Here is a 19,403-nt window from a genome sequence, read left to right on the forward strand (position 1 = left end):
AACCCCAAGATCTCTCTGTACCTCCACATTCCTCCGAACCCTGCCGTTGCCCTGTAATCCGCATTCAAATTTATCCTACCAAAATGAATCACCTCGCACTTATCAGGGTTAAACTCCATCTGCCATTTTGCGGCCCAAATCTGCATCACATCAATGTCACTTTGCAGCCTACAACAGCCCTCCACCTCATCCACTACTCCACCAATCTTGCAGCAAGACATCCCTGCTCCTCGACTCGAATCCTCTTACTATGAAGGCCAACAAACCATTTGCCTTCTTTACCGCCTGCTGTATTTGCATGCTTCCATACAAACTAGGAGCAGGCCACTCGGCCCCTCAACCCTGCTCCTTGCATACAAACTAGGAGTCGGCCCCTCGAGCCTGCTCCGTACACACAAACTAGGAGTCGGCCCCTCGAGCCTGCTCCATCATTCAATAATTTTAACCTCAACTCCACATTCCTGCCGTCCTCAATACCTTTCACCCCCTTGCTTATCGAGAATCTATCCATCCGAGAACTTCCGGTTGCGGCGATGCAGAGCTAAGCCGCACATTCCGGTGGCTCCCGCTAGAACGGACTTTTGGGCTCTCCAGAGGAGCCCCAACAGAAATTTTTCGACCGATTCCCGTGTGGGAAGGTGAGAGCAAGGTCCCCCTTCCGTCGTGTATGGAGGGGACCAGAAGTGGAGCGGGGGAAAAAGTGGCTTTGGAGCAGCGGCAGAAATGAGGGGGAAAAAACAAGATGGCGGAGGGCGGAGATCGAGCAGTATGGGGGCCGGATCAGCAGGAGTTTCTCAGGCAGATCTAGGACCGGAAAGAGGTCGGCTGCGGCCAAGGTGCTTAGGGGGTTTATGGACAAGATGGGGGGAGTGGATCTGTGGAGATTTGCCAGGCCTCTGGCCAGAGAATCTTCTTTTTCCTCCCACGTCCACAAAGCCTACTCCCGGATAGATTTTTTTTGTTCTGGGTAGGGCGCTGATCCCGAAAGTGGAGGGAACGGAGTATTCGGCCATTGCCATTTCAGACCACGCCCCGCACTGGGTGGAACTGGAGTTGGGAGAGGAGAGGGACCAACGCCCGTTGTGGCGGTTGGATGTGGGACTGCTGGCAGATGAGGAGGGGTGCGGGGGTGCACTGAAAGATATTTGGAGGCCAATGACAACGGGGAGGTGCAGGTGGGAGTAGTATGGGAGGCGCTGAAGGTGGTGGTCAGGGGAGAGTTAATCTCCATCAGGGCTCATAGGGAGAAGAGAGAGGGCAGGGAAAGGGAGAGGTTGGTGGGGGAGATTTTAAGAGTGGACAGGAGATATGCAGAAGCCCCTGAAGAGGGACTACTCGGGGAGAGGCGAAGTCTCCAGACGGAGTTCGACCTGTTGACCACAGGGACGGCAGAGGCACAGTGGAGGAAAGCACAGGGGGGGACGTATGAGTATGGGGAGAAGGCGAGCCGGATGCTGGCACACCAGCTCCGCAAGAGGATGGCAGCGAGGGAGATGGATGGAAGGGGAACTACGGTGCAGAGTGCGGTGACAGTAAATGGGTCATTCAAGGCCTTCCATGAGGAGCTGTACAGATCCCAGCCCCCAGCGGGGGAAGAGGGGATGCAACGATTCTTGGACCAACTGAGGTTCCCGAGGGTGGAGCAGCAGGAGGTGGCTGGTTCGGGGGCGCCAATTGGGGTAGAGGAGCTGGTTAAAGGACTGGGGAGCATGCAGGCAGGGAAGGCCCTGGGACCGGATGGGTTCCCGGTTGAGTTCTATAGGAAGTACATAGACCTGTTAGCCCCATTGCTGGTGAGGACTTTCAATGAGGCAAGGGAGGGGGGGACCCTGCCCCTGACAATGTCGGAGGCGATGATCTCTTTGATCCTGAAGCGTGATAAGGACCCACTGCAATGTGGGTCGTACAGGCCGATCTCGCTCCTCAACGTGGATGCTACGTTGCTGGCAAAAGTGCTGGCTACAAGGATCGAGGAGTGTGGCCCGGGGGGTGACTCACGAGGACCATACGGGATTTGTAAAGGGCAGGCAGCTAAACACCAATGTGCGGAGGCTCCTAAACGTGATAATGATGCCATCGGCAGAGGGAGAGGTGGAGATAGTGGCAGCTGTGTACGCGGAGAAGGCCTTTCACCGAGTAGAGTGGGAGTATCTCTGGGAAGTGTTGCGGGGGTTTGGGTTTATCAGTTGGGTTAAGCTCCTTTACAGAGCCCCGGTGGCAAGTGTGGTTACGAATCGGCGGAGGTCGGAGTATTTTCGGCTGTATCGAGGGACGTGGCGGGGTGCCCCTTGTTGTTTGCATTAGCAATTGAACCTTTGGCCATGGCATTCAGGGAGTCCAGGAAATGGAGGGGGGTGGTCCGAGGGGGAGAGGAGCATCGAGTGTCGCTGCATGCAGACGACCTGTTGCTGCATGTGGCGGATCCAATGGAGGGGCTGGTGGAGGTCATGCAGATTCTAAGGGAGTTTGGGGACTTTTCGGGCTATAAGCTCAATGTAGGGAAAAGTGAGCTCTTCGTGGTGCATCCTGGGGACCAGGGAAGAGTGATAGACAATCTACCGTTGAGGAGGGCAGAAAGGAGCTTTCCGTACTTGGGGATCCAAATAGCTAGGAGTTGGGGGGCCCTGCATAAACTTAATTTAACGCGGTTGGTGGAGCAGATGGAGGAGGACTTCAAACGATGGGACATGTTGCCACTCTCGCTAGCGGGCAGAGTACAGTCGATTAAAATGGTGGTCCTCCCGAGGTTTCTTTTCCAGAGGTCCATAGGCTGCTCTCCCCTTTGACAAAGAGAGAGCTGTCTGGGGGTGATTTAACCGGAGGGTCAGCACACCTCAGGCGAGGGGCCTGGTTGAGAAGGTGGGGCCTTCATGAATAAACTCAGCCAGTACGGGAGTTGAATCCTCACTGTTGGCCTTGCTCTGCATCACGAACCAGCCGTCCAGCCAACTGAGCTAACCGACCCTCTGGTAAATATGTAATAATTCCTTAAATATTAGGTATTCCCTGTACCGATCAGATTCCCAGTCCACCTCAGACAAATTGCCCCTCGTATCCTGATGGTGTTCCTCACAGAAGAAACCTAAGATAAATTAAACAAAAGAACCTTGTAACCACCAGGGTGTTTCTCCATGGAAACGTGGCATGCTTTGAGGGGTTTGATACAGAAATGGAAACTAAATATCTTCAAACTTCCAAACGCCCTTTCACTCTGTGATCCTTGTGCAATTTGAAGCCAGTTATTAGCAACAAGGCTCAAAGAGCATCAGCCCACTGGAGGCAAAGTGGTGAGACCGGTCAGTCCAGCAGAAAGAAACCCTCCGCCCATCCCCACTGACCACCTGTCAGAATGAACAAACTATCGTCCTGGATGTAGAGCAGAAACAATAACAGCAGAATCCAACCCCTGTAACCAATTGTAAAATTGTTGGTGTCACAGCTGGTGCGATGAAACATGCAATCCCGTCTCACATTGAGAGGTGGACGGCGTCTCCTCAGTGTGAACTCACTGGTGTGACTGCAGGTGAGATAACCGAGTGAAACTCTTCCTACACCGAGAGCAGGTGGACGGTGTCTCCCCAGTGTGAACTCGCTGGTGTGACTGCAGGTTGACTACTCGAGTAAATCCTTTCCCACACTGAGAGCAGGTGAACGGCCTCTCTACAGTGTGAACTCGCTGGTGTCTCCGCAGGGTGGATAATTGAGTAAATCCTTTCCCACACTGAGAGCAGGTGAATGGCCTCTCCCCAGTTTTTGATTTATTATTGTCACATGTATTAGTATACAGTGAAACATATTGCTTCTTGCATGCTGTACAAACAATGCATACCGTACATAGGGAAGGAAGGAGAGACTGCAGAATATAATGTTACAGTTATAGCAAGGTGTAGAGAAAAGATCAACTTAATACGAGGTAGGTCCATTCAAAAGTCTGATGGCAGTAGGAAAGAAGCTGTTCCTGAGTCGTTTGGTACGTGACCTCAAACTTTGGTCTCTTTTTCCTGACGGAAGAAGGGGGAAGAGAGTATGTCCGGGGTGCGTGGGGTCCTTAATTATGCTGGCTGCCTTTCCGAGGCAGCGGGAATTATAGATAGAGTCAATGGATGGGAGGCTGGTTTGCGTGATGGACTGGGCTACATTCACGAACTTTTGTAGTTTCCTGCGGTGTTGGGCAGAGCAGACTCCATACCAAGCTGTGATACAACCAGAAAGAATGCTTTCTATGGTGCATCTGTAGAAGTTGGTGAGAGTCGTAGCTGACATGCCAAATTTCCTTAGTCTTCTGAGAAAGTAGAGTCGTTGATGGGCTTTCTTAACTAGAGTGTCGGCATGGCAGACCAGGACAGGTTGCTGGTGATCTGTACACCTAAAAACTTGAAGCTCTCGACCCTTTCTATTTCATTCCCATTGATGTAGAGAGGGGCAAGTTCTCCACTACGCTTCCTGAAGTCGATGACAATCTAATTTGTTTTGTTGACACTGAGAGAGAGATTATTGTCATCGCACCAGTTCAGCAGATTCTCTATCTCATTCCTGTACTCTGTCTCGTCATTGTTTGAAATCTGACCCACTACGGTGGTGTCATCAGCAAATTTGAAAATCGAGTTGGTGGGGAATTTATCCACACAGTCATCGGTGTATAAGGAGTATAGTAGGGGGCTGAGGACACAGCCTTGTATTGAGGATGATCGTGGAGGAGGTGTTGTTTCCTATCTTACTGATTGTGGCCTGTGGGTTAGAAAGTTCAGGATCCAGTTGCAGAGGGAGGAGCCGAGGCCAAGACTATGAAGTTTGAAGATGAGTTTTGTAGGAATTATGGTGTTGAAGGCTGAGCTGTAGTCGATAAATAGGAGTCTGACATAGGTGCCTTTGTTATCTAGGTGTTCCAGGGTAGAGTGCAGGGCCATGGAGATGGCGCCTGCTGTGGACCTGTTGTAGCGGTAGGCGAACTGTCGTGGATCAAGGCAATCCGGGAGGCTGGAGTTGATTCGTGCCATGACTAACCTTTCGAAGCACTTCATCATGATGGATGTCAGAGCCACTGGACAATAGTCATTTCGGCACGCTGCTTTGCTTTGTTGTGGTACACGGATGATGGTCGTCTTCTTGAAGCAGGTAGGGACCTCAGATTATTGTAAAGAGAGAGACATAGAGACATAGAAAGAGAGGTTGAAGTAAAGAGCGGTTGAAGTGCTCATCCAGGTACCCCATCCGGGCCAGTGGCTTTCCGTGGGTTGACCTTCGAGACGGCTGCTCTGAGTGTGAACTCCCTGGTGTCTCCGCAGTTGAGGTAATTGAGTAAATCCTTTCCCACACTAAGAGCACGTGGATGGCCTCTCCCCAGTGTGAACTCGCTGATGTTTCCGCAGGTTGGATGAATCAATAAATCCCTTCCCACATTGGGAGCATGTGAATGGCCTCTCCCCAGTGTGAACTCGCTGGTGTGTCCGCAGGTTGGATGAATCAATAAATCCCTTCCCACATTGGGAGCAGGCGAATGGCCTCTCCCCAGTGTGAACTCGCTGGTGTCTCTGCATGGTGGATAATTGAGTAAATCCCTTCCCACACTGACGGCAGGTGAATGGCCTCTCCCCAGTGTGAACCCGGTGGTGTGACTGCAGGTTGGATGAATCACTGAATCCCTTCCCACACTGAGAGCAGGTGAATGGCCTCTCCCCAGTGTGAACTCGCTGGTGTGTCTGTAGTTTGGATACTCGAGTAAATCCTTTCCCACACTGAGAGCAGGAGAACGGCCTCTCCCCAGTGTGAACTCGCTGGTGTGTCCCCAGGTCGGATAACTGAGTGAATCCTTTCCCACACTGAGAGCAGGTGAACGGCCTCTCCCCAGTGTGAACTCGCTGATGTGTCTGTAGTTTGGATACTCGAGTAAATCCTTTCCCACACTGAGAGCAGGTGAATGGCCTCTCCCCAGTGTGAACTCGCTGGTGTGTCCGCAGGGTGGATGAATCACTGAATCCCTTCCCACACAGAGAGCAGGTGAACGGCCTCTCTCCAGTGTGACTACGTCGATGAGTTTCCACCTTTGATGGGGCTTTGTATCCCTTCCCACAGTCCCCACATTTCCACGGTTTCTCCATGTTTTGGGTCTCTTTGTGTCTCTCTAGGCGGGACAATCAGTTGAAGCCTCGTCCAGAGACACAACACGTGTACGGTCTCTCCCCACTCTGAATATTGTTATGTTTTTCAGGCTGTGTAACTGGTTGAAGCTCTTTCCACAGTCAGTTCACTGGAACACTCTCACTCGGGTGTGTGTTGTGTGGGTCTCGGGGCTTTTCCAGTCACACTGATGTTTGATATCTTTAGCTGACAGTTCGGACAAACATTTCTCCTTCTAGGTTCAAAGGCTGATGATATTCATGTTCCAGGGAATCGGTGACTCTGTCAGATCGAGATGAAATGCCTGAGATATCGGTCTGTAATTCCTCCTCATCTAATATCCTGTAAAAACAATTTACAAAATTCATCACTGTCAGTACAGGATAGAAACTCAGAACAGACAATTCTAGTTTCTATGTCACATTTTTTCCTCTCTCTTATTCCCCAAAAGCTGTAAATCTCCATCCCACACACTCTCCCTCTATTCTCACTCTGCTGTATCTAATATTCACCCTCCCTATTCTCCTGAAGGTGCTGATTCAGGCTGATTGACAGATCCAAGCTCACAGCTTCCTGTCCAGGAGATCACAACAAATATGAGCTGCAGTCGGCCATTCGGCCCATTGAGCCTGAACCATTCAATGGGATCATTGGCTGATCTACCTCAGCACCGTTTCCCCACATTATCCCTCATTTCACAATGGTTAGCACAGTTGGGTAGCACAGTGGTTGGCACAATTGCTTCACAGCTCCAGGGTCCCAGGTTCGATTCCCAGCTTGGTTCACTGTCTGTGCGGAGTCTGCACGTTCTCCCCGTGTGTGCGTGGGTTTCCTCCAGGTGCTCCGGTTTCCTCCCACAGTCCAAAGATGTGCAGCTTAGGTCGATTGGCCATGCTAAATTGCCCTTAGTGTCCAAAAAGGTTAGGTGGTGTTACTGGGTTACGGGGATCGGGTGGAAGCTTGGGCTTAAGTAGGGTGCTCTTTCCAAGGGCGGTGCAGACTCGACGGGCCGAATGGACTCCTTCTGCACTGTAAATCGTCTGGGGTACAGAATTTCAAAGCTTCACCACATCCTCGAGAAAATAAATCCCTCCTCATCTCAGCTTTCTCTCCATTTACCTGCCAGTTCCCCATAACCCTCGGCACGTTCATCGATCAGAAATCTGTCTGTGCCGGGGCGTCGGGCTTGTGGTGCGGGAGTAGCTGCTTTTCCGCAGGTTTTGGGGCCACTCACCTATAATCTGATCTTTAAATTAATATTGTTATCATGTCCCTGGAAGACGTCAGGGTTCAGTTTGGTAAGATTATGCCAAATGAAGTGAAGAAATCTGTTGACAAAACAGCGCAGGTGTATTCAGTGGGGGTGGGGCCACCTTTTCAACATAGCGGCCTGACCCTCGGGAGGTCTCTCGACCCCGCGCTCTCCGGAGCTCTCATGGAGGCGGCGAAAATAATGACTGCCGGCATTATCCATGTTACTGACCAGAGGCGGAGTGTGCTGACTCAATATCTGTGAGCTCATGAGGACCAGCGGCAAAACACCATGAAGAGGCTCGATGATACTGGCAGCACGGTGGCGCAGTGGATATCATTGCTGCCTCACGGCGCCGAGGTCCCAGGTTCTATCCCAGCTCTGGGTCGCTGTCCGTGTGGAGTTTGCACATTCCCCCCGTGTTTGCGTGGGTTTTGCATCCACAACCCAAAGATGTGCAGGGTGGGTGGATTGACCACGCTAAATTGCTCCTTAATTGGAAAAAATGAACTGAGTACTCTAAATTTATTTTTTTTAAAGAAAAAAAAAGAGACTTGATGAAGCGGAGGAGAGAATCCTGAACGTTCAGCAAGATGCCTCTGTCAAAATGCAATCCTTTGAAGACCAACCAAGTGGCTTTCGGAGGTCCTGGAGGACTTGGAGGACCGAGGGTCGGAGAAAGAACATACGAGTCGTCGGCCTGTCAGAAGATGTGGAGGCTAAGGCTCCCGTTAGGTTATTCGAGGACTGGCTGCCATGTTGGGTGCCACGGTAGCACAGTGGCTAACACTGTTGCTTCACAGCGTCAGGGACCCAGGTTCAATTCCCAGTCTGTCTGTGCAGAGTCTGCACATTCTCCCTGTGACTATGTGCGTTTCCTCCGGGTGCTCCGGTCTCCTCCCAGTGGTTGGAGGACTTCCACAAGTCCCAAAAGACGTGTTTGTGGGAGGAATGGGACATTCAGTGTGCCCGAACAGGCGCCGGAGTGTGGTGACTAGGGGATTTTCACAATAACTTAATTGCAGTGTTAATGTCAGCCTACTTGTGACAATAATAAAGATTATTATGAATGCGCTGAAGGGCCTATTTCCGTGCTGTAAAACTCTCTGACTCTAAAGATAGCGGTGGTAGAGGGAGCGAGGGAATGACATTATAGAGAAACTGCCAAAGCCACAACATTCATAAGAACATAAGAACTAGGAGCAGGAGTAGGCCTTCTGGCACCTCGAGCCTGCACCACCATTCAATGAGATCATGGCTGATCTTTTGTGGACTCAGCTCCACTTTCCGGCCCGAACACCAGAACCCTTAATCCCTTTATTCTTCAAAAAAACTATCTATCTTTATCTTAAAAACATTGAATGAAGGAGCCTCTACTGCTTCACTGGGCAAGGAATTCCATAGATTCACAACCCTTTGGGTGAAGAAGTTCCTCCTAAACTCAGTCCTAAATCTACTTCCCCTTATTTTGAGGCTATACCCCCTAGTTCTGCTTTCACCCGCCAGTGGAAACAACCTGCCCGCACCTATCCTATCTATTCCCTTCATAATCTTATATGTTTCTAGAAGATCCCCCCTCATCCTTCTAACTTCCAACGAGTACAGTCCCAGTCTACTCAACCTCTCCTCATAATCCAACCCCTTCAGCTCTGGGATTAACCTAGTGAATCTCCTCTGCACACACTCCAGTGCCAGTACGTCCTTTCTCAAGTAAGGAGACCAAAACTGAACACAATACTCTAGGTGTGGCCACACTAACACCTTATACAATTGCAGCAGAACCGCCCTAGTCTTAAACTCCATCCCTCTAGCAATGAAGGACAAAATTCCATTTGCCTTCTTAATCACCTGTTGCACCTGAAAACCAACTTTTTGCGACTCATGCACTAGCACACCCAGGTCTCTCTGCACAGCAGCATGTTTTAATATTTTATCATTTAAATAATAATCCCTTTTGCTGTTATTCCTACCAAAATGGATAACCTCACATTTGTTAACATTGTATTCCATCTGCCAGACCCTAGCCCATTCACTTAGCCTATCCAAATCCCTCTGCAGACTTCCAGTATCATCTGCACTTTTTGCTTTACCACTTATCTTAGTGTCGTCTGCAAACTTAGACACATTGCCGTTGGTCCCCAACTCCAAATCATCTATGCAAATTGTGAACAGTTGTGGGCCCAACACTGATCCCTGAGGGACACCACTAGCTACTGATTGCCAACCAGAGAAACACCCATTAACCCCCACTCTTTGCTTTCTATTAATTAACCAATCCTCTATCCATGCTACTACTTTCCCCTGAATGCCATGCATCTTTATCTTGTGCAACAACCTTTTGTGTGGCACCTTGTCAAAGGCTTTCTGGAAATCCAGATATACCACATCCATTGGCTCCCCGTTATCTACCGCGCTGTTAATGTCCTCAAACAATTCCACTAAATTAGTTAGGCACGACCTGCCCTTTATGAACCCATGCTGCGTCTGCCCAATGGGACAATTTCCATCCAGATGCCTCGCCATTTCTTCCTTGATGATAGATTCCAGCATCTTCCCTACTACCGAAGTTAAGCTCACTGGCCTATAATTACCTGCTTTCTGCCTACCTCCTTTTTTAAGCAGTGGTGTCACATTTGCTAATTTCCAATCCGCCGGGACCACCCCAGAGTCTAGTGAATTTGGTAAATTATCACTAGTGCATTTGCAATTTCCCTAGCCATCTCTTTTAGCACTCTGGGATGCATTCCATCAGGTCCAGGAGACTTGGCTACCTTTAGCCCCATTAGCTTGCCCATCACGACCTCCTTGGTGAAAACAATCCTCTCAAGGTCCACACCTGTCATAGCCTCATTTCCATCAGTCACTGGCATGTTATTTGTGTCTTCCACTGTGAAGACCGACCCAAAAAACCTGTTCAGTTCCTCAGCCATTTCCTCATCTCCCATTATTAAATCTCCCTTCTCATCCTCTAAAGGACCAATATTTTCCTTAGCCACTCTTTCACCAGCTGCAGCTTTCACCACCAGCTCTGAGGACACACCTTAGCTCCCTTTCCAATCTGAAAGCTGCCTGAGCTGGATTTACATTCCCCTTAATTGATCATTGCTGGGTGATAATCCTGTACTTCCTCACCTCACACCACTGTGACAGCACCTTCACTACACAGACTGCAGCAACTGACCAAACATCACCTTCCCAGTTATTCCTGAAGGCACCGCCTTCCCAACCTGGCCCCTTGCCTGAGGTGTGGTGATCCTCAGGTCACATCACCGCCGGTCAGCTCTCTCCCGGGACCAGGCCCTGTTTCACAGCCGCCATCTTGGGGAAACAGAGCGCATGCGCTGGCGTCTTGGTGACGCAACAGCTTATTGGGGGGGGGGGGGGGGAAGAACAAGGTTTCTGATCCCAGCTGGGTCCCAGTGCCGGTTAACTTGTTTTTAAAAAGTTTCTCCCACGCCTGGGCTGAAGCTGATGTTTGTGGCCTGGGAGCCCGTGGAGCATGTAGACATTCAGTGTGAGAGGCTGCAGCCTCTGTATAGCTACCTGAAGGGGTTATACAGCGGTTGATTATAATTCGTGCTCCTTTCCACTCCATTATCAGGATGTTTGTGTGATATTTTCTTACCCTCTGGGTGATTTTTCTTTATTTAAAATACATTTCAGCAGCAGGCTTACTGGTGATTTTTAAACCGAAGATGGTTATTTATTGTCACACAATTTCCCTGGATGTTTGAACATCTCAGTCTCTCGTCTCTTTCACACTCACTGACACATACACAGAAATTAGGTACAGATCAAGTTGAAGCTGTAATGATGAAAATGGAATGGAGACTGCAGTCTTTATATCTCTGCAGGTCTACTGTCTTCTTGTTGAGCAGGTCCTTTAGTTGGAGTGAAGCGTGTTTAGAAACAAATAATTCTCATGAGTCTCTGAAGCTTCTTGTAGGTGAATAGCCAGGAGGTTGGTTCTCAGGTGGCCTTGGAAGCTGGAATAAGTACAGTACTGTGGCTGCAGTGGGAGACATTCAGCTCTGCTGTTTCAGCTGGTTCCTGGTACTTCAGATGCTTCTCACACACACATTTGCTTTGTTCAGGGTTTATTATACTGCATCCCTGACTATTAACTGCAGGGTTAAAACTCAGACCCAGAACACCGCGATACAATAGCAGTTTACGATGCTCACTCACGCTTATCTCTGCCCCAATTCGAGCTCATTCTCCTGTGTTCAATATGACACTTGGAGACCAACAGTCCCGAGATTTCATATTCCTCAAATGCTGGTTCATCCTGACACAACGAGACATTTAAGCTTCACAGGTGGCTGCAAAGTTTCCTTACTCAGATCCGTGTTAACTAAATATTGGTCACAGAATCGAATGTTGCCCACAGTTTAATGTCCATAATAACCTGTTAAGTTGCAGCCATCTTGGCAGAGTTTGTGGATCTTACAGTCTATAATATCTAGTATCCTTGTGCTGAGCGTGACATCTTGAATCTACTCTTGGGTCTGATTAAAACAGTGCATTGTCGCTGGGTGGGATCGGAGGCATGGTAGCACAGTGTATAGCACTGCTGCTTCACAGCTCCAGGGTCCCAGGTTCGATTCCCAGCTTGGGTCACTGTCTGTGGAGTCTGCACGTTCTCCCCGTGTCTGCGTGGGTTTTCCTCTGGGTGCTCCGGTTTCCTCCCACATGTCCCGAAACGTGCTGTTAGGTAATATGGACATTCTGAATTCTCCCTCTGTGTACCCAAACAGGCACCGGAATGTAGCGTCTAGGGGTCTTTCACAGTCACTGGCACTGTTTATTAAAAAAATTAAAAATATTTTTTTTATTCTCCTCCTTTTTCACATTTTCTCCCAAACTTACACCCACCAACAATAAACAATAATCAGTAACAAATATGTCAATCCCCATATCAATAACAACGATCCCATCCTCCCACCAAACCCCAAACATTAGCCCGCATGTTCACACAAACAAATGACAAAAAGGAATTAGGAATCACCCATAGTCGCCATTAACACACACACACACCCTCCCCCCAACCCTCCCACCCACCCGCCCCAACTAATGTTCTATGTTATCTGCTTCTTGAAAGTGCATAATGAATAATGCCCATGAATTGTAGAACCCCTTCATCCTTCCCCTCACTTCAAACTTAACCTTCTCAAGAGTCAAGAATTCCAATAGGTACCCCGTCACGCCAGGGCACAGGGTGGAGTGGTTGCTCTCCAACCTATCAGGATCTGCCTTTGGGCGAGCAACAAGGCGAAGGCTACAACATCTGCCTCCGCACGCGTTTCCAACCCTGGGTGGTCTGACACCCCGAATAGGGGCCAGTTTCACGTGCACCACTTTAGAAATTATCCTAAAATCCTCCTTCCAATAATCCTCTAGCTTTGGACAGGACCAAAACATATGAACATGATTAGCAGCCCCCCCCCTCCCCCCGCCCGCCCGCAACGTTCACACACATCTTCTACTCCTTCAAAGAATTGGCTCATCCTCGCCCTCGTGAGGTGTGCTCTGTATACCACCTTCAGCTGTACCAGCCCCAAACTTACGCATGAGGTGGAGGCATTCACTCTCCGGAGCACCTCACACCAGAACCCCTCCTCCATATGCTCGCCCAACTCTTCCTCCCACTTTGCTTTGATCCCTTCCAGTGGTGCCTTCTCCTCTTCCAAAATAGCTCTGTAAACCGCCGACACTACCCCCTTCTCCAGTCCCCCTGTCATCGGCACCTCCTCCAGCAATGTGGAGACCTGCTCCACCGGGAAGCTCTGTATCTCCTTTCTGGCAAAATCCCGAACAAGCATGTATCTAAACATTTCCCCTTGCTCCAGCCCATACTTCGCTTCCAGCTCCTTCAAACTTGCAAACCGACCCCGAAGAAACAAATCTTTTGGTGTCTTAATCCCCTTCGCCACCCATTTCCGAAAATTTCCATCCCACTTCCCTGACTCAAATCTGTGGTTTCCCTGAATCGGCATTTCCCTTGACCCTGCCCCCAACCCGAAGTGTTGGCAAAACTGCCTCCAAATTCTCAATTAAGCTATTATTACGGGACTCCCTGAGTATTTCCCCGGGGCCATCGGGAGCGGCGCTGATGCTAGTGCTTTCAATCCTGACACACTGCACAAACTGTCCTCCATTCGTCCGTTCTGATCCACTGGGAATCAACCCCACTGACCCAGCTCCGCACCTTCTCCACATTCACCGCCCAGTAGTAATACATCAGGTTCGGAAGACCCAAACCCCCTGCCTGCCTTCCCCTCTGTAGCAGCACCTTTCTAACTCTGGCCACTTTCCCTCCCCATATGAACAAAGTAATCCTTCCCTCAATCTCTTTGAAAAAAGCTTTTGGCAGGAAAATCGGCAGGCATTGAAAAATAAACAGAAATCCCACAAGGGAAAACAACCTCCTAAGAAGCTCCCTGAGAATCTTTCATGTCTCGATTCGGCTGCCTTCATTCCTCTAAACTCCAATAAGTACAACCCAGCCTACTTAACCTCTCCCCAGAAGAAAATCCCTCCATACTCGGAATCAACCTCGTGATCCTTCTCTGGACTGCCTTCAAAACCAATTGTCTTCCTTAGATAAGGGCACCAAAACTATTCAAAGTATACCAGGTGCAGACTAACTAATGCCTTGCATAGTTTTAGCTCGACTTCCCCATGTTTATATTCTATTCCCTTTGAAATAAATGTCAACATTCAATTTGTCTCCATATTACCTGCAGAACCTGTGGTTTCTGCACGAGGACCCCCAATTCCCCCGTTACTTTAGCTTTCTACAGTCTTTCTCCATCTAAATAATATTCCGTTATGTTCTTCCTCCTACCAAAGTGTCTAACCTCACATTTTCCTACATTATGTTTCATCTGCCAAGTTTTTACTCAGTAAGTTACGCTGTCTCTGTCCCTCTGTAGATATTCTGTAATCCTCACCACTTGCCTTTCTATTTTTGTATCTGCAGCCATGGCAATAGTACATTCACTTATTAAACACAGTTTTGAAATTCATGTATATTAAATCTACTGGTCCCCCTCTCTCTCGCCTTCTCGTTATCACCTCAAAGAATTGCAATAAATTTGTCAGGCATGATTTACCCTTCACGAAGCCGGGCAGAACCAGCTTGATTACACTCTGTATGCTTAAATGCTCAGCTATTGTTGTCCCTGGCCTATAGTTACCCGTTTTTGATTCCCTCCCTTTTGAATAAGGGTGTTACATTGGCAGTTTCCCAATCCTCTTGGGGTAAGGTGGGAGGAGCCTGGAGTGGAGTTTATACACCAGCACAGAACAGGCGGGCCGAATGGCCTGTTTCCCTGCTGTACACTTTCTGAAACTTTCGAATCCAATATCCGTAAATTCTCAGCGAAAATTATTGTGTCCACCTCAGCTCCGAGCTATGAAACCGGACAGATCCCAAACTGGGAAATGGAAACCTTTAAAATCCAACACAAAACACATTTCTCTCACATCTGACCCGCGGTTCCAATGTCTCCAGAATTCCCCATTTTATTGACATTTATTGTACATTTTCTGAAGATCCCAATCCGCGGGAACCGTCCGTCTCTGTCCTCCTGCCCTCGGCTGAAGACGTCTCCGCTCAGAGATTCGTCTCCCTCAGCTGCTTAGTGAGAGGTTTCTCCCCCCGAGAGATCTTCGTCAAGTGGACCGTCAATGACAAGCCGGTGAATCCCGGGAACTACAAGAACACCGAGGTGATGGCGGAGAACGGCAATAGCTCCTTCTTCATGTACAGCCTGTTATCCATTGCAGCGGAGGAGTGGGCCAGCGGCGCTTCTTACTCCTGGGTGGTGGGACATGAAGCCATCCCCTTGAAGATCATCAACAGAACGGTTGATAAATCCAGCGGTAAACCCAGTTTTGTGAACATTTCCCTCGCTCTGATGGACACCGTTAATTCATGTCAATGAGAATCTATCAATTGCATTTCGAACTAAAATAAAAATAATAAAAACTTTTTCCTCCAATTGTGATTTAAATGCACAGCCGCTTAATTAATGGAGCTTCCACTTTGCTGATATTAGATCTGTTCAATGAGACCCGGATTTCTACAGGTCTCAGCCCCAGGTCTGATACAACCAGTGCTCCCAGCTCAGATGCACCCTGGGTTAGAGACAGAATGAAACTCATTCATTACAGGATTAATTTACTTTCCTCCGGCTGAGGAGAAATCGGACAATTCCCCATTTCAGACAAACAAACCCATCATATTTAGACCTCGGTGTTCCTGCTTCTCCCATTGTCCATCCCATTAAAATTAATGTCAGCTTTAAGTTGCTGCATCACACCCACTGGGAACTGAATTGAGGGTCACACAGAAACATGGACCAACAATCCCCAGTCAAAGAGAGGGGAAAGGGAAATTGTTAATCCACTGTCTCCCCACTTCCCCAACAAAGAGAGGGGGAGGGGCATTAGTCAATCCACTGCACCCCCACTTACCCAACAGAGAGGGGGAGAGGCATTAGTTATTCCACTGTCTCCCCACTTACCCAACAGAGTAAGGGGGAGGGGCGTTAGGTAATCCACTGTGCGCCCCCTTTCCCAACAGAGAGAGGGGGAGGGGCATTAGTTAACCCACTGTACACCCGCTTCCAACAATGAGTGGAGCGGCATTATTTAATCCACTGTACCCACACTTCCCCAACAAAGAGAGCAAAGGGGCAATACTAACCCATTTTACCTCCACATTCCCGACCAAAAGAGGAGGAAGGTGATGAGTGAACTCCCTCTATCTCCACCTCCAGCAGGGAGAACCCAAAGGCAATTTGCTGAGCTGACCAGAGAGAGGGAGATTATTAACTCAATATCTTCCCAGTCCCCAAGCAGGGAGTTTGGAAGTAAACCCTTCTCTAGACTAAGAACTCAGTTACTGACATTACAAGACGGCATGTAGCTTACTGGCTGAAGGGTTTAAAAGGCCACAATGACAAAGATGTTCTGAAAGTATCTATTTGTGCAACATAATTGTTTTAGCACTCTTGTTCGTCTTATCAGTATGCTAAAACTGATTCCCCATAATCTAAATCCAGACTGGTGATTGAATTCTCCCTGGGTTTTCACTGTTCTCTACTGAGGCACCTCCTTGTATTTTTGCATTCGGTCACCTGATGGCAGCTTGCAACTCACAGAAAACACATTTATAAGCAGAAAGTTCAACATATTCTACATCGGTATCAATAATACCCACAACTGGCAAAGCGACAGGCAGCTGATACAAACACACAGACAGATTAAGACACAAACACTACACACACATGCACACAGACCCACACACGCTCACGCGTAGACACAAACACACACATAGACACACACATAGAAACACATGCATGAATATACACCCACGCACAACGAACCACACATATTTTGACACAAAAACACACGCAAACATGCGCAAAAATTCACAAACATGCACATAAACACAAAAAGACACATGTTTATACACACACATACACACGTGCAGCCACACACACAAATCCACACACAAGCGGCTACACAAATGTACACAGACATATACAACCACATGTCCACACAGATACACAAACATACAAAACCAGACAAGTAGGCTGACAGAAGAATATGAAACACAAATGTAACCAATAACATGTACATTAGCAGAATTTTACGATGACAGAAATATTTCCATTCAAACAGAGACAATAATCCACATTAACACACTAATGGGCACACGTGGACCATATTAGCAGATTCGGACACACATTGACACGAACACACATGAATACACATGGGGTCATCAATACACATCAATAGATAGTTAGAAACAACCATCGACGCATAAATCGCACTGCTGCCTCACAGCGCCATAAACCCGGGTTCAATTCCAGCCTCGGGTGATTGTCGGTGTGGAGTTTCCACGTTCTCCCGGGTCTATTCCTGTTTCCACCGCGTGCTCCAGTTTCCTCCCACAGTCCAAAGATGTGCAGGTTAGGTGGATTGGCCATGCTATATTACCCCTTAGTGCCCACAACGTGAGGTGGGGTTACGAGGTTCTGGGGACAGGGCAGGGGCATGCGTCCAGGTAGAATGCTCTTTCGGAGGGTCGGTGCAGACTCAATGGGCCGAATGGCCTCGTTCGGAACAGTAGGGATTTTACGATAATGATTCTATGATGAAATACACACATGAACAAACACACACAAACGCACTTATCCAGACACAAACATTAAGACACTGACATGCATGTTGAACGTATAAAGACACATTAACACTTTTATTACTGGAAAGGGAAGTATAAACTGATATTAACACAGGCATTAATATATAAACATAGACTTCAACACACAAACACACACAATCAAACACTCATATATACACATTAACAGAAGATAAACAAAGTTCCCATACAGACGCTGACACACAAATACAGAGATCAATACTAACTGACACATGAACACACACAATGACACTTATAAAGACATCGGGACACACAAAAGAAGAGTAAAGAAACACGAATTTCGCATCTACACAGACACAAAAGCTAAGGAACAAACACAAACGGCAGGCAATGGCGGCACGGTGGCATAGTGGTTAGCACTGCAGCCTCACGCCACCATGGACCTGGGGTTGATCCCGCTCCTGGGTCTCTGTCCCAGTGGAGTTTCTCCATGACCCGTGGGTCTCACCCCGACAACCCAAAGATGTGCAGGGTAGGTGGATTGGCTACGCTAACTTGCCCCTTAATTGGAAGAAAAAAGTCACAGAGATCGATTTCTGAGTGTCACAAACTCAACAGTAGATATGCAATGACAAATATATTAAAGAATGAATTAACAGCGGGAGAAAATGAAGCGAGAATATTAAAAATATATCCTGGATTAATAAACAAGCTAATTATATTTATTCGGCTCTATCCCCGTAGATACCACAGAGCGCATCTGGACTGAAGACAATGAGGATGATAACGGCAACATCTGGACAACCGCTTCCACATTCATCACCCTGTTCTTCCTGAGCATTTCCTACAGCGCTGCAGTCACTCTGGTGAAGGTGAGAAGATTCAATCCACTCACACTTCAAACTGACAGAAGCCGTTTCAAAAATCTCTAAATGTTTGATTGATTAAAAACTCTAACATCAATGTCCCAGATCATAAACATCTGCTTCATCATTTTCTCTCTCTTTTACAGATCAAGTGATCGGTTGACTTTCGGGCGCTGTAGATTTTCCTCAGCTGTTTATTATGATCTGTGTGTGACACAAATACAATATCTCCTCTTGGTGACTCTCACAGTAAAATCCTCTCAGTTAATTATTCTGCATCTGTAACTGAGACAATCATGGACAGTATTTCTGCTTTTCAGTTTGAAATGTACGAGATAATTTTGGCTGTAATGTAATTGTAGCTAATAATTTCTCTCAATGTTATGTCTAAATAAGTAACTTATCTCGTTCCTTATTTACAACAGTTGCCTTCCCTTTATGTTGAGCTCCTGTCCTCTCTTTCTGGTGTCTGTTACAGTTGTACATACATTTGGCAGCTCAGAAGGCATGTGTTCTGTTCTCACTGTGACCCTCAATCGTTATGTTCCCTTTTGTAAACATCAAAATAAACTTTTGTGTAATATTTTCTCTGAAATTGTAATAAATATTGAATGAAAAATGAAGAAAATAAGACTTTGCTGAACTCCTTTCTCTCAGGCCCATCGGCACCGCTCCATTTCCCCGATTACACAGTTTTCTCCCCTTTCCCAGACAGATATTTCTCACCAGTCCTGTCTGGGATGTTTCTGAACTCAAGGCCCCAGTGAAAGCGCCACTGCGCCACCAGGCGGCCAATCCGGGTAACGACACCTTCGCCTTTGCCTTATTTTGGTAAACTCCAGAGACAGAATGCCAGCTAAAGAATTCCACGGATTCACTGCCCTCTGAGAGAAGAAATGTCTCCTCATCTCTGTCCTAAATTTGAGACCCCTTACTCTGAGATTATGCCCTTTGGTCCTAGACTCTCCCACAAGAGGAAACAAGATGATTTTTC

At 47.9% G+C, this 19,403-nt stretch overlaps 1 gene segment (V, D, J or C); it reads left to right on the top strand.

Annotated features, from left to right (window-relative positions):
- LOC140419496 (Ig heavy chain C region, membrane-bound form-like) overlaps positions 1-18,926 on the top strand; it is a 43,269-nt gene extending 24,343 nt beyond the window's left edge. Inside the window, 4 exon segments of the C gene segment in view lie at positions 4,881-5,115; positions 14,927-15,256; positions 18,288-18,415; positions 18,556-18,926. Of these exon segments, the coding sequence occupies positions 15,106-15,256; positions 18,288-18,415; positions 18,556-18,564 (288 nt within the window).
- Positions 18,927-19,403: the final 477 nt, after the last annotated feature.

Source organism: Scyliorhinus torazame, chromosome 5 (genome assembly GCF_047496885.1).
Source record: "Scyliorhinus torazame isolate Kashiwa2021f chromosome 5, sScyTor2.1, whole genome shotgun sequence".
NCBI lineage: Eukaryota > Metazoa > Chordata > Chondrichthyes > Carcharhiniformes > Scyliorhinidae > Scyliorhinus > Scyliorhinus torazame.